This window comes from Athalia rosae, chromosome 3, assembly GCF_917208135.1.
Source record: "Athalia rosae chromosome 3, iyAthRosa1.1, whole genome shotgun sequence".
NCBI classification, from domain to species: domain Eukaryota; kingdom Metazoa; phylum Arthropoda; class Insecta; order Hymenoptera; family Athaliidae; genus Athalia; species Athalia rosae.
The window spans coordinates 23,073,248-23,090,732 of NC_064028.1; the positions used below are offsets into that span (position 1 = coordinate 23,073,248).

The following is a 17,485-nucleotide window of genomic DNA, read 5'->3' on the forward strand; positions in this document are numbered from 1 at the left end:
TGTCAAACTATTTCACGCGCTTCAAACGCAGTGAAAGCGATCGCACTGCACAGTGCATCCTTAAAATCTTCATCTTTTTCAAGAGCGTCGAGAGAAAAAAAGGAACAGCGCGATCGGATCGGTTAAATTTTGACGAAACTATTTTTTCGTCACATCAACTCATTCCACTGACAATCGGACATAGTTCGATATATTCGGACGATGATGGACAGTCCCGATTGGGCAGCGGGACCGATGAAAACCGGACCGAAGTCGGAGACGGCAGATCGTTCGAGAGTGGAAGCGCCAATCGTTCGTTGCGACCGGACATTTGGATTTAAATTTTATCGCTCTCGGATGAAATTCATTCACGACGATCCTTGTGAATGGCGGGGTGCGACGATCGCGGCCGTGGACCGAAACGATGGTATACGAAGGGAAGCACGGTGGTAGGAGTCGAGGCGTTCTCCGAGCATTGGAAAAACGAGGAGGTGGATGACTGGTTCCAAAACCAGTAACTAATTAAAGTTAACCGACAAAGAGAAGACCCCGCGTTTATTACGTATTAAATGATTCCGGTTTAAAGAAATCCTGGAAGCGCCCGCAGCGACTACGGCCATCCTTTTCCGCCTCCAGATATGCCGCGTGTACATCCGTTCGGTCAAAAGTTTCAATAAGTTAGTCACCTCGATCGGGCCTGTTCTCCGGTCTCGGTAGTTTACGAAAAAACTTCACCCGAGTCACGAGAAGTTGTTTCCAGAGTCGAGAAATCTGAAAGACTGACTCTCTCTCGTTACGCTTTTCGGCACAGAAGCGGTTGTGGAAGAATAGGAAAAAAATTTAAAGCTCAATAATTTTCTAAGCTTCAATTTCATCCCGAGCGTACGAGTATATTTTCCGAGAATAATTTCTTTCTGAAACTTAACGCCGCCGTTAGGTGAGAAGCAATTTGATTCACAGATCGTCCTGTCCGGGTGCTAAGGATCGGTAATTTGCGGGAGTAGCTGGTAATTTTAGTCCGAGGCAACCGGGACACACCTACTATGCACGATTTTATCGCGAATCATGATGTTCAATCAGGTTCAATCGGGTTCACAATTCACCTGACCGCCCTTGACCTTCGACGTAATTTTCATTTCAAGGATTATTTTCACGCCGCCGCCGAGGAAAACGTAATTTCGAATACGCGCGATAATTTCATAGTTCGTTGGCTCGGATCTCGACGATTTTTATCGACCTATCTCAACCCGAGGTAACTTGAGTCACTGGCCACGCTCGAAAGTTGACTCGCGAGATGTGCGGCTAGTGAACAACGATCCAGATGCGACTTGCTCGGGCAGAAAAAGTCCGGGGTTCTCGATCAATTACCGAGTCATTTTTGGTCCCCCGTCATCGCAGGTGGTCGGACTCGATCGTTTTTATTTTTCCACCACTTATTTTCCACGTGTAACGCGGAGCGAGGAACGAATATGTTTCAATACCGTTGTTGCACAGCTTATTTATTCCGTACCGTATCCATTCAACTCAACTTTGGAGAACACACGCAATACGTCCGAGCTGCACGGGATTGACGAGGGTCGATGACGTTGCGAGATTGAGTTGTAAAACTTTGAAAGTGCTCGAAGCGACTCATTCGTGAGAGAAGTGAACGTGATTTATGCAACGCAGACATTTTAAGAGAAGCGAACAAATTACACGTAGGCACCCCATACTACTCGACGATTCGGCGTCGAGCGGAAGACCGGCTATCATAACGATAAGTCGCGGACAACGAGAATCCGTTCGATCAATGCAAATCCCTCGCGACGTGGCTCGGGCAAAACTGAGGGAAAAAATTTCCTCAATCGATTTCACGTTCTATTCTCCGAAACCACGTCCGCAGGTCGTCCTGTGAAAATTTCACGCGTATCGCAGGTGAATAAATTCCAGCTGATAAAGTTCGCGTGGATTTCTGCTTTGACAAGGGAGCTTGTGGACGTGCCAATTAGCGTTAAAATTAATGATAATTAAATAATAACACAGTAGAGAATTGGCGCCACGTAAGTACGTACGTATATACACAATATATAATTCACGCTCACGCGTATGAGGTGCGTGTACACGTGTATAAGGCTATTTGTAGGACCGCGCGTTGAGCGTCGTGGATGATCTTATCGTGCGGCTGTAGGCGCCGTTGATGAAGTGACTCGACGCAAACGTTGAGACGCACACGTGACAAATATTATATAGTACGTATTACTATACTTATCGAGTCTCATCAGAAATGCGCTGGCACGTATACATTGCATTCGTACACCTTGTGTACCACGTGTGTATCGGCCGTATCAATCGCCAAATACCAATGCGATGATGATTCGCGTGGATAGGGAAAAAATTTCACCGATAACTCGTTCGCCACTGGATTAAAATAATTTTCAGGAAAACATTTGATCCACGTAATATACGTGATCACGATGTGGGTTTAATTACCACGAGGGTATTTGATTCGATCATTGCATCGATCACGGACGAAAAAGATTTTCCATCGAGATAGGGCGAATCTGCTTCGTAAAATCCGAGTCAGGGGGCAAATCGTGATGTCTCCGGTTCGATCACTGTGTTTTTTTTCAACATTCATTTTCACCTCGTCTCCGACACACCCCATTGATCATTAGTTATTTTCCGATGTTCTAACTTATTGTTGGTACGATCGTAACCGATTACTTTATTTATCGAGTACACGGTTTGTTGATCCAGATAAAGAAACTACCATGATCTCAAATGACTTTGATTCAGAACTGAAGATCATTCATTTACGCACGATATTCGTTTCGTTTTTCTTTTGATTCAATCAACTTCATGTCGTGTGATATTCATTGGTATGTCTCCATTGCAAAGTAATTAGTATACCCTGTATAGTGTGACGATATCAGATTTATTGCAAGAGGCGAAAGTCCGAAAAAACGTCATCCGATAAATCGCGTAATCGAAGACAGAAAATTCACGTCTTTTTTCCACTTCTAGCTGCAGGTGCGGCCCGAAATCAGGATTCCTCATATTTCAAAACCATCTTCTTATCAGTTCGTATTGAAAATCGCTCGACCGTTGAGCAATCTTGATCAATTCAGTGTAACGTAATTGGCGCCACTCGGGAATCGCGCATACCTTTGGACTTTACATTGTGACGCAATAATTACTGAGAAATGAAAACTGTAACGCGAGTGTAGGTCAGTTATATACGTGGACGATTCGTTCGCGCCGGAAGAGATGATTCGATTTGTGAAAAAAAAAAAAAAAAAAAAAAACACCGAGTGAATCGGTAAGCTCGGATGCGAGCGGGGCGATATCGTCCGGCCAAACGCTTACGATTGACGGTAATTTGAGAGCATTTATGCGTAACTGCGAAAACTTGATAAGATACACCATGTGTGTATATATATATATTAGGTTTGTGGCAGTAGTCGACACTTCCGCTTTTCGTTCGGTTTAACCAGCGCCTTGAGTTTACTTTTATCGATAGATCACAAAGCACGGTTCAGTCGATCGCGACATGCCGTAGCGGACGCTTCAGGAGCGTGTTATCGGCATATTAGCGATTGACCACGCTCATCCAAATCAGATCGCAGGCTGCAATTGTACCGTTGCAGTGCCGGCCGGCTCTGAGGAAGTGTTCGATTTTCGTTTTTTTTTCTTCTGTGATGATAATAAAAGTCAGTGCCGAACGATCTTGTCGTAAAGTTGTGCTCCTGGTGCGGACCTTTCCACCCCGTGGCTCTTTTGATTCCTCAACTGCCAGCCGCAACTATTTGTGCTACAAATATAAACGTTGCCCAAATAACACCTGCCGTTAAATAGATCGATTATCGAACGGTCTCAAAACATCTGTCGTCAACATTCAACGTCCAATTATCGCATATCTGATCAGTGCAAACACCGATGAATCGAATGGTCAACAGCAATGAAAGGTGAAAATTTATCACGAATTCATTCGCAATAAAAATTACCTCCGTCGTATCGCGGCGCACCTGAATCGCTGGATAATTTCTGTTAGACGATTACGAACAATTGGGAATCTGAAAGTCAATTTGTCTAGCGATCACCCGTTCGAATCTTCAAATGACCCGGCCGAATCACACGTCTGCGTATAATGCGTACGTATACGCAACGTACCGGTCTGGTTATCAACCGGGCCGACGTGACTTGAATAAAATTATTCAATTCATGCGAAGATATAATGAAAAGTAACAAAGAGAAAAACTCATGCATACAGACGGCATGTGAAAATATACAGGGGCTTTGTACCGGCGTAGTCGATCAATCGGTGGGCATCGCTTTCACAGCGACACGTGGGTAGCATTGAAAAATACAAATTACGTTCCGGTAAACTTGTTACCGGGTCATTTCAGATAATAAATCAATCATTGATTACCGAGGTATCGACTCCGTTCACGTGTGAGCGAAACTTCACAGTCGGTATAATTCTTGCATTATTTTTCATGCAAAACTGATTCGATTTACTTCGAGTCATCGGGTGTGTCACGTCCTGTGCTGTGATAAAAAATTTTCAATTCAAAAACTGTACTGTACGATTAAGTGAAATCTGGTTGAGTAAATTCTAGTATTTTTCTTTATCCGAATCTGTTGCAGGTTGGCGTGCTAGCCATGTCAGGGGATCGCAGGGCAGGAGCGCGCCGTGTCGACGTGGGGCCAGGAGACCTGGATCGCCGGCCCCATCCAAGGAGCTGAGTAGCGGAACACCCCTTGGGGACCAGATTTTCAAAAAAGAATCGAAATTTAGCTGCACAGTCAACGACGAGCTGAGGCTTGGTATCCACGGCCTCCCCGCTGGCCTGGCCAGCTACTATGCGAATTGAAGCTCTTAGCGCCTTTCTCGCGGTGAGTTTTCCCACCGATATTATTCGACGGAATCGCGTCCAGACGGAAGAAAAAAAAAAAAGAATTTTCCAAAATCTCCGGATAACTTGGAAAAGATGAACCGATTCGAGCATTTTCTCTTCCACCCATTGAAAACTTTGTTATTTTTGAATGAACGGAAAAGATCAATGGGGGTTTCACGCCGCCGACGATTACGTCTCTCTAATTATACAATGGTGCAACAGAGGCAGGATTATAATGAGCACGAGTCCCCCCCGCAGCGTATAAATTGAGGTTACTATTAGCATCTTGTGTGAAGAAGGTTGATCGTTGGGCGCGTTGAACTCCAGGTAGAATAGAGCTGTAGATTTCAAGTTTCATTCACCCTGTCAGTTCGAAACAGATAAACCTTGATCCTTACGACCGTCAGCACTCCCCTGGGCGTCTCGTGGAGTTTGTCGCATTTTCTCATCGTATTTAAGACAAGTGTAATATAAAACTTAAAAATCCTAGTCGACGCGGGCGAACTCCACTACCCGTATATATGTATATAAATGTACGCGCGCACACATACGTGGTCACGAACCGATTTTCGGTAGTGAGCGTGAAAGTTTTGTATTATGACACAACGCGCGGGACTTGCATACCTAGGTGAATAGGTCCGTATATGTTTTTTTGAAGGTGGAGAGAAGCGGAGGTAATTTTTTCAAAATTTATCTACCAAACCTTGCGCCACCTTTCCCCTTATGATAATCCACAGTTGTCTTACGAGTATTCGGACGAACGAATCGTAATTATGATTTCTAATTGCCGTCATCGCCCACGCTGCCGAAGAAAAGACAAAAAACTCTATCCTCGATCGCAACGAGAGGACAACAAACACCTTTAGAATGTTGTTCACGTATCTGACGATGATTATCGTCACGAATGTGAAAAAATACTTTGATTACAAAGATCGTAATACACTCAACATCGGAATGCGCGAGTGATTATTTATCCAAAGTTTCACTCCAATCATATTTTGGATCTTTGAAATGGCGAACGATATCTCAGATGTAACTGCACACACGGTGATTCCCGATCGAACGTTAACAAAATGCGCCAAAATGCTGACAATGTGAAAAAACAGAAAAAAAAAAAAAACGAAGTAATTGGCATCGCCACAATCTGGTAGGTGATAGGCATCTATCACCGCGGCGCATACCTCGGTTATCTCTACGTATATAATATACGTGTTACGTGCTATTATAGTACCTAACGTGAGCGACTGGCTTCACGTCTTCGATCTATTGATAAAAGATTACAATCGGCATCAGTCTCTAGTTATGAGCAGATACGATGATCTGACTAAAAATAATAAAGTAGCGATATAGGGTATACAAGCGAATGATGATTTGCTATTTAATGTAGATCGTTTTATTTATCTCCGGGCGAAATCTGAATTTTATAATCAAATAATATCGCCAGCCAGCCGTTATATCGTTTGCCATCGGTGATCCTCGTCGTTCTCGACGTCCCCCGATCGAAATAACGCGTTCACGTATACGCGTCGCACCAATCGAACCGCGAGTGATATTAAAATATGCTAATTATTAGACCGCGCCGATATTCCCAATAAATAATCGGCTTAATGCGTTAGGCGATCGGCATCGTCGAAAGCAGGTTCGCCCGATCGTTGGTTGCATTCGCGTTGCGATGAAAAGTTGGTAGTTTACGGGGATTAGCCGAAGAATCCGCGCGTCGTCGAATGTTATACGAGAAGAACCTCGTATCCCAGATGCGAAGAACTCGTCAAGTCTGGCGAGAGAAAAAAATAATGAACAAACGAACGAATAAGTAAAACAAATCGAGGGATTCGACCGGCGGGCGCAGCGTCACTCGATCTGATAAATCCGGAGCGCTCTGCTCTCCCATATATGTACGTTGTTAATCGAACGAACGATCGTATCGATGTCATTCTTTTGGTATACGTGTGCAAGTGCCGATTCGAAAGCGGCTCACAGTTATCGCGAGATTTAATTTGTTCTCAATTTAACGTTTCAACTTTGCAAATAACTGCGTGTAGATAATAATCGAAGAGTTTTACCGTACAGGTAACACGCGTATACCCTCGGTATTCCACGATTCAAAAAGTGCAAACTTGCTCCGACAAAAGAAACAATACCACGCGTCTACCGAAAGTATTTCATACCAATTTACAATTATACTTTTTGTCATAATCGGCGCCACAGTGCAAAGTGGATAGTTGAATCCGAGTTCCTAAATCCGTACGAGGATGATATCGTCGAGCGAACACCCTTCCATTATCACTGATTGTCTTATATCCTCCTCCCCCACGAGGCCTATAATTTAAAACAATTTTCAAATAATATATTACGAACGGATTACACGCGTATAGAACGTTCGACTCGTGCGCCGCCGCCGTATCTTAGGAGTGATTTACTAATGCAAGTCGTGGGTGTATCTCGCCCAAGGGGTTTCCGACCGCGTACGACGATCTCCAGCTTTTTTCGGCTCCGGGGATCTCGAAACCCCGAACTCTGAGGGAGATCCATTCAAAAACGGTCTGATTAATCGACAAATTAACGAACGGAATGATCTGAAAAGAAGGACAGGTCGGTGCGCTTTGTTTGCTCTGGTATTTTCAATTCTCTGAGTCAACATTTGACTCATCGAAGAATTTTCTTCTGTTTTTTTTTTTTTTCTCGTCTTAATTATTCCTCCCGAGTTGTTTGTAGAATGGACGAACGGAAGACGTTCGATCGATGCAACGGTATATTGAACAGTTTCTATCTATTCCATTGAACCAATCGGCAAAGACATGTGAGACGATATTGCCCCGCCCCCTAATAATTTTCCATCTCCTTCGCTGTCTCTCCCGCCGTTCTATGGATCTGGGCAGATATTATCGACGAAGCGGAAAGTGAAGTAAATGCAACCGGTGGTCACCGGTCATTGGTTGATCGGTTGTTCATTTCTCCGCTTTTCATTTATCGCGAGTTTATATTACAATCTTTTCGCTTTTTTCTTATCTTTTTGACTTTTATTTACCAATATATATACTGTTATGCTGTATCTACGACTACACGTATTGCTACTTAAGCACAGATTAGTACCTGCGGTAGTGGGCAGCAGCTGGTCCTACGGGATTGAAATGAGTTAACCGATCTGGACGAATTATTATCGCCGGTATATAAGTTGGAAAAGCTTTCCATATTGCTTTTACCTCGCAGGCGCCTTAGAGCTCGTTAGTGGAAATGGTTATACTGTACTCTAATATGCGGCAATCGCCATCCTATGCAAATTAGATTCCATCTCGAGCAATTAAAAAAATTTTTTTTTTTATATTCAGTGTAAAGTTGGTAATATTACTGTCTGGACGTGCTTTTGTAAGAAAAAAAAATAAATCTTTCCGATACAATAACATCCAACGCTCTGTGTAATTGGGGTGGAAAAAACAATTTTCCAAACTGACTTCCGACTTCCGCTGAATAAAGAGAAAAAAAAAAGAAATAATCGTACATGCGAATATTTTTCATATCATATATACAGTTGTCCAGGTTTTCAAATACTCGAACAAGTTCTATAAATGAATATATGAATTACAACCAGCCACTAATTCGTTCGTTACGCCATATGAACACGAGTAACGCCGATTCGTCGATGTTATAAACTCAGGTCACAGATGATTTATTTTCTGTAATTAATTAGCGCAATTACGATGATCCTATCGGAAGTATAAAGATTCAACGTTTTAATATCACATCGATTCAGTTCGCACCACTTTGAGGTCGGTTATCATTTGCCGCTGTGCTCAAGTAGGTCGCACAATAAAATTTCAAGCACAGCGATCACGTCATGATTCTGATCATTTTTAATCAATAGTTCTGTTTCATTTCATGCATTTGTGTAATTGTACTCAGAGGAACAAATACCTTCGACTGGGATCCCGGATCGCTCGTGCCGTCGTCTCGCAACTTTGCCAAAATATATCAAGATTGATTTCATATTTTCGTTCGGCCACGTTTCTATCAAAAAATTACCAGATGCGTACACAATGTACTTTCAATGACTATGATAAAACCGTAGATTTATAAATCACAGTTTGATGTACTCTCCGTGAAATATCCTCGCAATTTTCAATTTCCATATTATATTCACTGGTGATAAACCGCGCGCGAGAAATGCGTATTAAAACGGCAAATATGATAATCCAATCTCGCGCATATGTGCTCATTATTTCGCTGTTAGATAGCGATAAAATAAACACTTTATAACACGGTATAGGTAAATAAGTGCGATAATTTTTACTTAATTATTTATTTATTTATTCTTCTTTTCTTTTTTTCTTTTTTCTCTTTAAATAATAATTTTGTAATGTCATGCGGTGAGCGGCAGCAGCTGCAGCTAGAATGATATTTGCCATGAAGTGATGAGCTTTGCGGCACAATAAAAGCTCTCGCGAACCTACTATAAGAGACGTACGTAACGCGTTGCGTATTAAACACTCGTCTTTTATTATGCGGATGATATATTGCTTTTTTCAATTTTTATATCCTTTTTTAATCTTCAAATAACCGCGTACAGTGACGACTGCAAGACTCGTTTGTTTTCTAATTTCGAATGCGGCCTGTCATGATTAAGTCTCGTACACCTCATAACCGTACACTACCGTGATAGAACTGCGATTGAAGTATCGTCATAATCTTCGTCGACGAGCGTCAATTCTTACTTTTTTTTTTCAGTACAAATCTACGAGAATTCAGTGATTTTTCACTCCTCCGTATCTATGTTATCCTTCGTTATTCACAAACTTACAATTTTTCTCTTCGCATGAAACGTTTCCGTTGAATTGAAAAAAAATTTTGTATTTTACTTTTTTTTCCTTGGAACGGGAAGGCATTGATTTATCGAATCGATCCTCTGGACGACCCATGTGGATTACAATTAAATACTGCTGTATAACATGTCTGAAATAAAATGTCAAGGTTGAGAATTACGTGATATTCCAGTTTTTTGACAAAACGTAAGATTTATTAATATTTTCGAAAATTATAAAATTCATCCTGATGTAGCAGTTTTTATCTCCCATATGTTCCGTGTTTCTCTTGTTTTTTCAAATGCTTAACTTCGTTAATAGAAGCATTCAATTCTTGCAGTTTGACATATTAATTATAGTAATATTTTAATGCATTCCTGTGAAGACGAATCAATTTTATTACCTGTCTTATTTCGTTACTTTTTTTTTTCACATCAGCCGCTTTATATACGGTATATCTCAATGCGATTGAATTAATGAATACGACTATCAAATGAGCATATCTAATGATCCAATAAATATTTGACACTCGTATAGATCATAGCCGCGCTCATTTTACGTCACGACAAAAATTAATTCCATTCTTTTTTTCCTTCGTCTTCACACGCCGTCCGGCGGATGCTCCGCTTTTGCGTTCGATCAAATCGGTTACAAGAAATCGAGTGCGGTGAAAAGTCAATTTTTTGTCCTGCCTTTTTATTTGTTCGCTCATACTCTTGTTTTCGCCAAGTCATAATTATTAATTATGCCGTTTGAAAACTCAGAAGTCGAGAGTATGAAAAATTATTCAGACATCGTCCAATTCTTCTCGTGCCTGGCGCCGTCAAAGTTTGAAGTTTTGCGGAATCTTAGCCTTGATTAAGGTGAATTAAGAATGCAGGAATTCCGTTTTTGAAATTCTCGCGTATATTCGGCCCTTGAGTGCACGTAGCTTTGGGGCGCGCTTACACACATCTACGCAAGGTGGGTGAGCTACTCGGGCTACGCACACTGTTCAACGTGTACATAAGAGCAACGCGACTAAGTAAATGTTTATATATGTCAATCACAACACGCGGCAAGCGTTCGCTGTCTAAACAGCCCCGAGGCATCGCAGACGCTGCAATGCAACTGCTAAGGGAGACTAGAAGACGGTCTCATCCATAGCGATAGATACCTTCGTTGCTGTGACTTCGTAAGAACGGTTCTGTACGAAGACTATGCCGTAACTTATTAGTTTGTTACTTAAGTAACGGCGAGCTAAGATGGTGGTATTCATTGTGTGCTGAAGTGAAAGAAATAGAAAAAAAAAAATATCAACAAAATGAAAAAATAAATATAATAATTCCATTATTCCGAATGCCCAAAGTGGTACTAAATAGTTAACGCTGATTGCCGTGAGGGGCTACTGTGTAAGGTACACGTATTCACGGATTGTCATTTGGTTGAATAAATTTTTCGATTGTAAGGATGATTTTTACCGTTATTTTATTCATTTCTTTTCTCGTATTCGAGTATACCTTATACAGTTGACCTCTTTGAGACGACGTTGGCTTAACTTCACCCTTTTTGAAATTCAAAAAATTTTTTCATCGTTTCGACACGCAAACGAGAAATAATTATACGCATTTCATTTACAAACAACTTGAGGATTCGATGTTGAGATTCAACAATACTTTCCTATGTACCAATCGTCGTCGAAGTGCAGAAATTTATTTCTGACGCAACAAACTGAATTACCGCTCAAAGATAATTGACAGATATGTTGCAGAACGGATTGCGTAATTTTCGTTTTGTTCATTAGGTCATAATACGAATTCTCCAATATTGCGATTTCACGTACGATGAGATCGAGGATGAGACACTGTGTAACTCCATCACGTGTTGTTTCACCTATGTGTTGGCCACCGATGAAACTCGTCGAGGCTCATAATGAGAACGATATAAAATACGGAATGTGAGAGTTTGAGGATAATTAGAATAACTAAAGGAATAATATCTCTTTGGTCAAATAACGAAACGTGAGATATAGGTACATATAAATATACCCATTATGACGCCGAGTAGCCAACGATAGTAGCGAAACGGAGTGTTGAAATCGTCGAGTTTACCTCATTGCAGGAATGGGTGATCGGACACTACTGCATGTGATGAGATGCGATATTCTTTCTCGGTATTGGATCTCGTCTTCTCTTCTTGTGTACACAAAAGCTATGCTAATGATACGTATATACCCCATGTACGAACGTAGTATTCCGCGGTGCATTGACGGCTTCGTAAATATTGTGGAAACTCGCGTATAACGTTTTCGAGTAACACGTTAGTAAGTATTTTTAATCATTATTCCAGCGGTGAAAGCCTATCGCTCTTGTAAGACATACGCTAGAAAATGACATAACGAATTTCTTCTTCTTCTTTTTTTTTTTTTTTTCTTCTACTTTTTCTCGTTTTTGACTCATTTCTTTTCTTTTTCCCAGTCAATAACGAACCGATGACAATTGCAGCACGTTTACTTATGATAAACATATTTAACACGCGTCAAGGATAACGAGATTCTCGTACCTCGTGCACACCGAATATTATCACATGCGTAAAAAAATTTTTTGGAAGACTCAATCGACTCAACGGTGAAAGGGTCACAGTTATTTCGTACTTTTGTGGTTTTTATTTTCATTCGGTAATTTACGCAAGTACGAATATAGATGAACATCATTCTTGATAAGAAACAAATTTTCGATGCAATCTCTGCATTTGCACGCTCTACTTCCTTAGGAGGACGTCTTTGCGGTGGTTTAATGTGAAATGATCCGGGAGCGAGTAGCCTGACCGCTTGATCTCCTCAACGCGCAGAGTAGGGAACGTCGATACCAGAAAAGCACATTCCTGTCTAATCGCTGACAACCTCCGGGAAGTGGTTTGTTGGTCGTAAATGTACGAGACGACCTGGACTTTCTGGAGGCGCAATAAATACATGTATACCTAGTTATTTGCATATTTCACGCGTTGTGAATCGAAATCGACGATCCCCCCGACTTCGTCGCGAACATGTTCGAACAAATTGAACAAGCGGGCGAGTCCTCACATCCTGCAGCTGTAATAGCGAATGTGAAAACTAACGACACGGAGCACAGTCGATCTGGTGTAATGAAATTGCAAAGGGAGAAAAACTTTTTTGGAGTTCTTCTTCTGGAAAATGAAATCGATTGAAATTTATTTGTTCAGTAGGAGTTTGAAAAGTTTGCGTTTTTTCAATATCAGAACCCGAATACCGAAATTGCTTTTAAGTTTTTTCAAGAAACACAAATTTCCGGTGTAACGAAGAGCGAAGCGGCACTTGCATTCCATCACCCTCGGTTGGTAAAATAATTTCTTGATCCGTTAACGTTGCGACACGTCAGTACATGGATCCTCGTGATTTCTGAAGGCAATAAATTTATCCAAATACGGCGACACGGCGCAGCTCGTTATGTCGGAGGAAGAGAAAATAAAAAATGGATAAAACAAAACCAGAAAATAAGATGGAATAAAAAGGAGGAGCCGATCGTTCCACCTTCTACGAATCGTTTAGCGGACCATTCGTTTCCAGCTGCTCGATTCTCAAATTTTTATTTCACCTCAGCACTGTTACATTGATAACAAAATCTGTCGGACGAACAGTCCTTGAGATGCACCGATTAGATATCTATATCGGGAGGTAAATCAGATAACCTCAGGCTCTTTTTAAACATTAACAAATTACAGATTTATCTCGCGAACATTGGTCGATATTGAAACCAAATGGAAGAAAAAATGCATCAGAATCAGAAAATTAATCGCAATCGATACCGTAGAATGAAATGACATTTGAAAATTTGTCCTCGATTTTTATCGTCATTTAAAAGATAAACGGGTGTTGCACTTGTAAGAATGTCGAACAGATGAGGAGGAATGTGATGGAAAACTTGACAGTTTCAAGTGATACTAAAATCCGATTCAGTACGGAGCACGAGTGCTTGTAACCAGCGTGTATCTATTCGATATGAAAACCGTCGGTCAATAAACTACGTTCTAGGTAAGGTCTGAATGTTTGCCCGATGACTCCACATCTCATCATAACTACCGTGAATTCCGAATTCAATTCGAAGGATGTTCAACAGACCGAATCTTGCCGAAGTACAATCCAACGTCGAACATTCGCTACATCAATTTTGGCCCGGTGTATATAACATGGAAAATAAATTAAGTTTCATGTACAGTGAATTTCGAGTCACAAAGTTAGATTGAAACGGCTTTGGCTGCGTGTGAAGTTCGAGACGGTCTGGGTTCGCTCGGTCACATTCGGGAGGTTCGATCTTGATTAATAATTCCCGGTTATAAAATCGATCTTTAAGGTTTCAGGTTCGTTTCTTCGACGGTTGAATTATACACACCCAAAGAATTCATAGCATTCGGTCGCGATCGTGAAAAAAAAAAAAAAAGAAATGCAACGAGCTCAAAGAACGTCGCAGCGATTCGAGATATAACGGTTCTATAAATTTAATTAAGTCATCGTTTGGTGGGGTGTTTGTGTAATTAACGGCGTCCAAATACGCCCATGACCATACCACCGAGGTGGTATTCAAATTAAGTAGATCAGAAAGACCACACAATGAGATCTTGGAAGCACCTTATCTCACTTTCATTCGTATACCATCAGGGACATGGAAGTCTTTTTTTTTACGAACGGTCCCGCATTAGCTATGCCCAACTTTGGTTCAAGATCTTCAGAATTTTCACGTGATTTAATTCCTCTATAACTTTGTCCAAGGGATTCGCATTCCAGATTAAAAAGACTAGTACCTTGTTACCGGAGAGGTGTTACTTTAATTAAGATCGTCACGTATAAAAAAAAAAAACAAAAAAAAAATCTTGAAGACTGAAGCAACGTTTTAATAACGTTACCTCACTTCGTTCATCTCATTAGAATCCCGGAGAACGGGAAAACTCAGTAGCAAAAACTGTGTTACGAGGACCCGTTCAAACTTTTATTTGCATTTCAAATAGCCTGAAAATATTTTATGTTTCGCTTTTTAATGTTGCAGGTGGTTTGGGTGACCGCAGTCCTGTATCCGCGGCTTGTTACCGCGAATAACCTGACCTCTTCCTTTACGTCACGACGCTCCAGAGATCATCCGTTCAGAGGACACATCTCCACAGGGTAGGTATTCCGATCGATGAATAGCTTGCTGATCGTGGCTTATATGAACTTTATCAAAAACAATTTTCATTCCTTCTTTTTTGTTTTTGGTTGTTCAGAAAAGTGCTGTTGGAGGATACGTCGAGTAAGCGATTGACGTATCGCGAGATGCAGGAGGTGCTTCGGCAAGAGGGTGGCGACGAAGGTCACCCAGTTGACTGCTGCCCAACGATCGAAGAGATGGTTGAACCGACGGGTGGAAGAAATCGGGAGGATATGTACGTCGAGCTTTATGGATTCGGGGAGAACATGCAGAGATTTTTCGAATACTCTTGCAGACCAGAAGTCCTCGACAAACCGTGCAGATTTGTCGACCGAAAACTCAGCATTCAATCTCGATGCGTGCAAAAGTTTTCATACACATACGCCATTATTAAAAACCAGGGGTTCAAGGTACGTGTTTTGATATTTTCTGTTTTACAACGTAAGTTGGAATGATTGGAAGGACGCAGCTAATTGATGTGTTTCAATTTATTGAAGAGTGGTCCTGAAGAACACAGCAGACATCACCATAGGCGCAAGGATCTACTTGAATTTCACAATTCCACGTGGACACTGGACTACATAAAAGTTCGGAGTGGATGTAGCTGCGAGATTTCGCCGAAACCCAAAAAGAAAAAGGCGTCAGCAACGAAATCGAAAAAATCGAGAAGCAAATCGCGACAGTTATTGAGAGAAAACGAGTCAGATTCTGAAGTCTGATTTAACGCTTATGACTATATCCTAATCATACGACTTAGAAATTCTATAAAACGCATTGCCAAAAATTGTCAATTTGTCCAGGAATGAACCAGATCACCTTGAAACGCTTGCCGAAGATTAAAAAAAAAATGAAAAATGCACAATTCTTCGGCGGAAAATATTGGTTTTTACGTTACAGGTTTTTCAATTCTGGATGAATTGTTTTTGGCTTCATAGACACTCGTGTCTAACAAAACTCATTACGTAATCATCGTATTTATTGTCGAATAACTTAGTGTGGAAGTTTAAGAATTTTAGGGAAAGTGGCGGAGGGAAATTATTATGGTCTTAGCTCGTACACTAAAGTCTAATAATTTCTATGTTCCAAATCAGAGTTCCCATAAATTCACATTCATTGCTCGATTTTTTTATCATAATCGTCTCCCTGTCGTCAGCTTCGATCTGACCGATGAATACCGCCCGGTTACTGGAATTGAGTCTCGTCATAGTTTCATTCCAGCTTCTGAAAAAGGTGGTGAATTTCAGTGCGAGTCGTTTATGGCAATTTAGAGTAATGGAATAAAAAGTCTCGAGACCACTTTTACACTATCATAATTAAACTTTATCACTTAGGCTATAGTTTTTATATGCGGCCAGTTCTTATTAATTCTTGTATATGAAAATTTGCATCTATTTAATAATTTTACATGATTAGAACTATTGATTAATATATGTAATTAGATTTTAGCGCGTGGCTATGTAACGCGTCAGTATTTTTTGATAAGTAACATCTGATTGTTCGATGGATCTGCGTGTATTTTGAAAATAATTATTTTCAAATTACGAAATATTAGTTCTACTAGAAACTATTTAATTAATTATCTATTGAATAGATTAACTACTTAAATGATAATAATATACCTGTGTACTGTGTAGATAATGTACACGGCGTTCTTGACAATTATTTTAATCATTGAGAATTTCATTTCACTCAAATTTGTGAAACCTGAGGAGGGGCTTCTTCATTTCATTAACAGAAACACGTGATTGAGGCCTTACGCCATGGTTGATAAAGAAAAAATCATCTGTCATGGGCCAGAACAGTGAGAATTTTTTCATAAAATAGAAAAAAATTTCATCTTCCACAGAGATTGTCTACGATGTATTTTATTGTCTTGTTTCGTTGGCAGCAGCACCGTGTACAGAAACATATGTTTTATTTATGAATGTGTTAAAGTGTATCTAAAATCATGATTGAATGATAATTCGATCCCTAATTTTATAAATTTCACATACTGTAATCATCGATCATGTCTAATTCATAACAATAAATTTTTTAGTTTCCGTGTATTATATAACACTAGGCTTCCAGAAAAACTGCAACTCTCTGTACGTACCTCCGTGTAAACATTGTAAATACATAAACATTAATGATACGAATTCAAAAAATTGTTTGATTAAAAGACCGGTAACTTCCGCTGAATCTCTCTCATCACAACTTGGGTTTCGTAATCCAAGAAATGCAACATAAATTTTGCAATTCAAGTGAGATCGTTTTTTGATATCAAAGTAGATGCTATCCAGTTTATTCGTAATTTTCAACCTTTTCGTCTTTTTTTTTGTTTCAGGAGAAAAATTTGCACAGGGCAAAACAACTCGGCCTCGAATCCAGAATACAAGACTCGTTGGTGCATCCGCAGAATTATTATAACATTTGCCAACCAATTGAATTGCATGCATTAGATTATATACATAGCTATAAGTCGCGTACTTCTCAAAATAATTAAAATATTGTTCTAAAACTAATTTAGGTATCACATTCTGTGAATGAAATTGTAATATATTTATTGTAAGGAAAAATTTATTCGTGTGAATAAATCAATAATAATTATGTGAATCAATGATGTACATAATATTGTAACAATATGTCTTCTGTATGATTGATTTATCAACTAATA

At 40.2% G+C, this 17,485-nt stretch overlaps 1 protein-coding gene across 4 annotated transcripts in view; it reads left to right on the forward strand.

The window, feature by feature from the left end:
* The window catches only part of LOC105683834, a 64,385-nt gene extending 46,980 nt beyond the window's left edge, over nucleotides 1-17,405 (forward strand). For 3 of the 4 annotated variants that reach the window (XM_048653013.1, XM_048653016.1, XM_048653015.1), the window contains 4 exons: nucleotides 4,606-4,854; nucleotides 14,692-14,807; nucleotides 14,906-15,239; nucleotides 15,327-17,405. In XM_048653013.1, the coding sequence (XP_048508970.1) occupies nucleotides 4,822-4,854; nucleotides 14,692-14,807; nucleotides 14,906-15,239; nucleotides 15,327-15,548 (705 nt within the window). In that variant the 5' untranslated portion in view covers nucleotides 4,606-4,821 and the 3' untranslated portion in view covers nucleotides 15,549-17,405. Of the gene's footprint in view, nucleotides 1-3,324; nucleotides 3,924-4,605; nucleotides 4,855-14,691; nucleotides 14,808-14,905; nucleotides 15,240-15,326 lie in introns of those variants that run through there. The other variant, XM_048653014.1, reaches the window with a different exon arrangement.
* The last annotated feature ends 80 nt before the right edge of the window (nucleotides 17,406-17,485 follow it).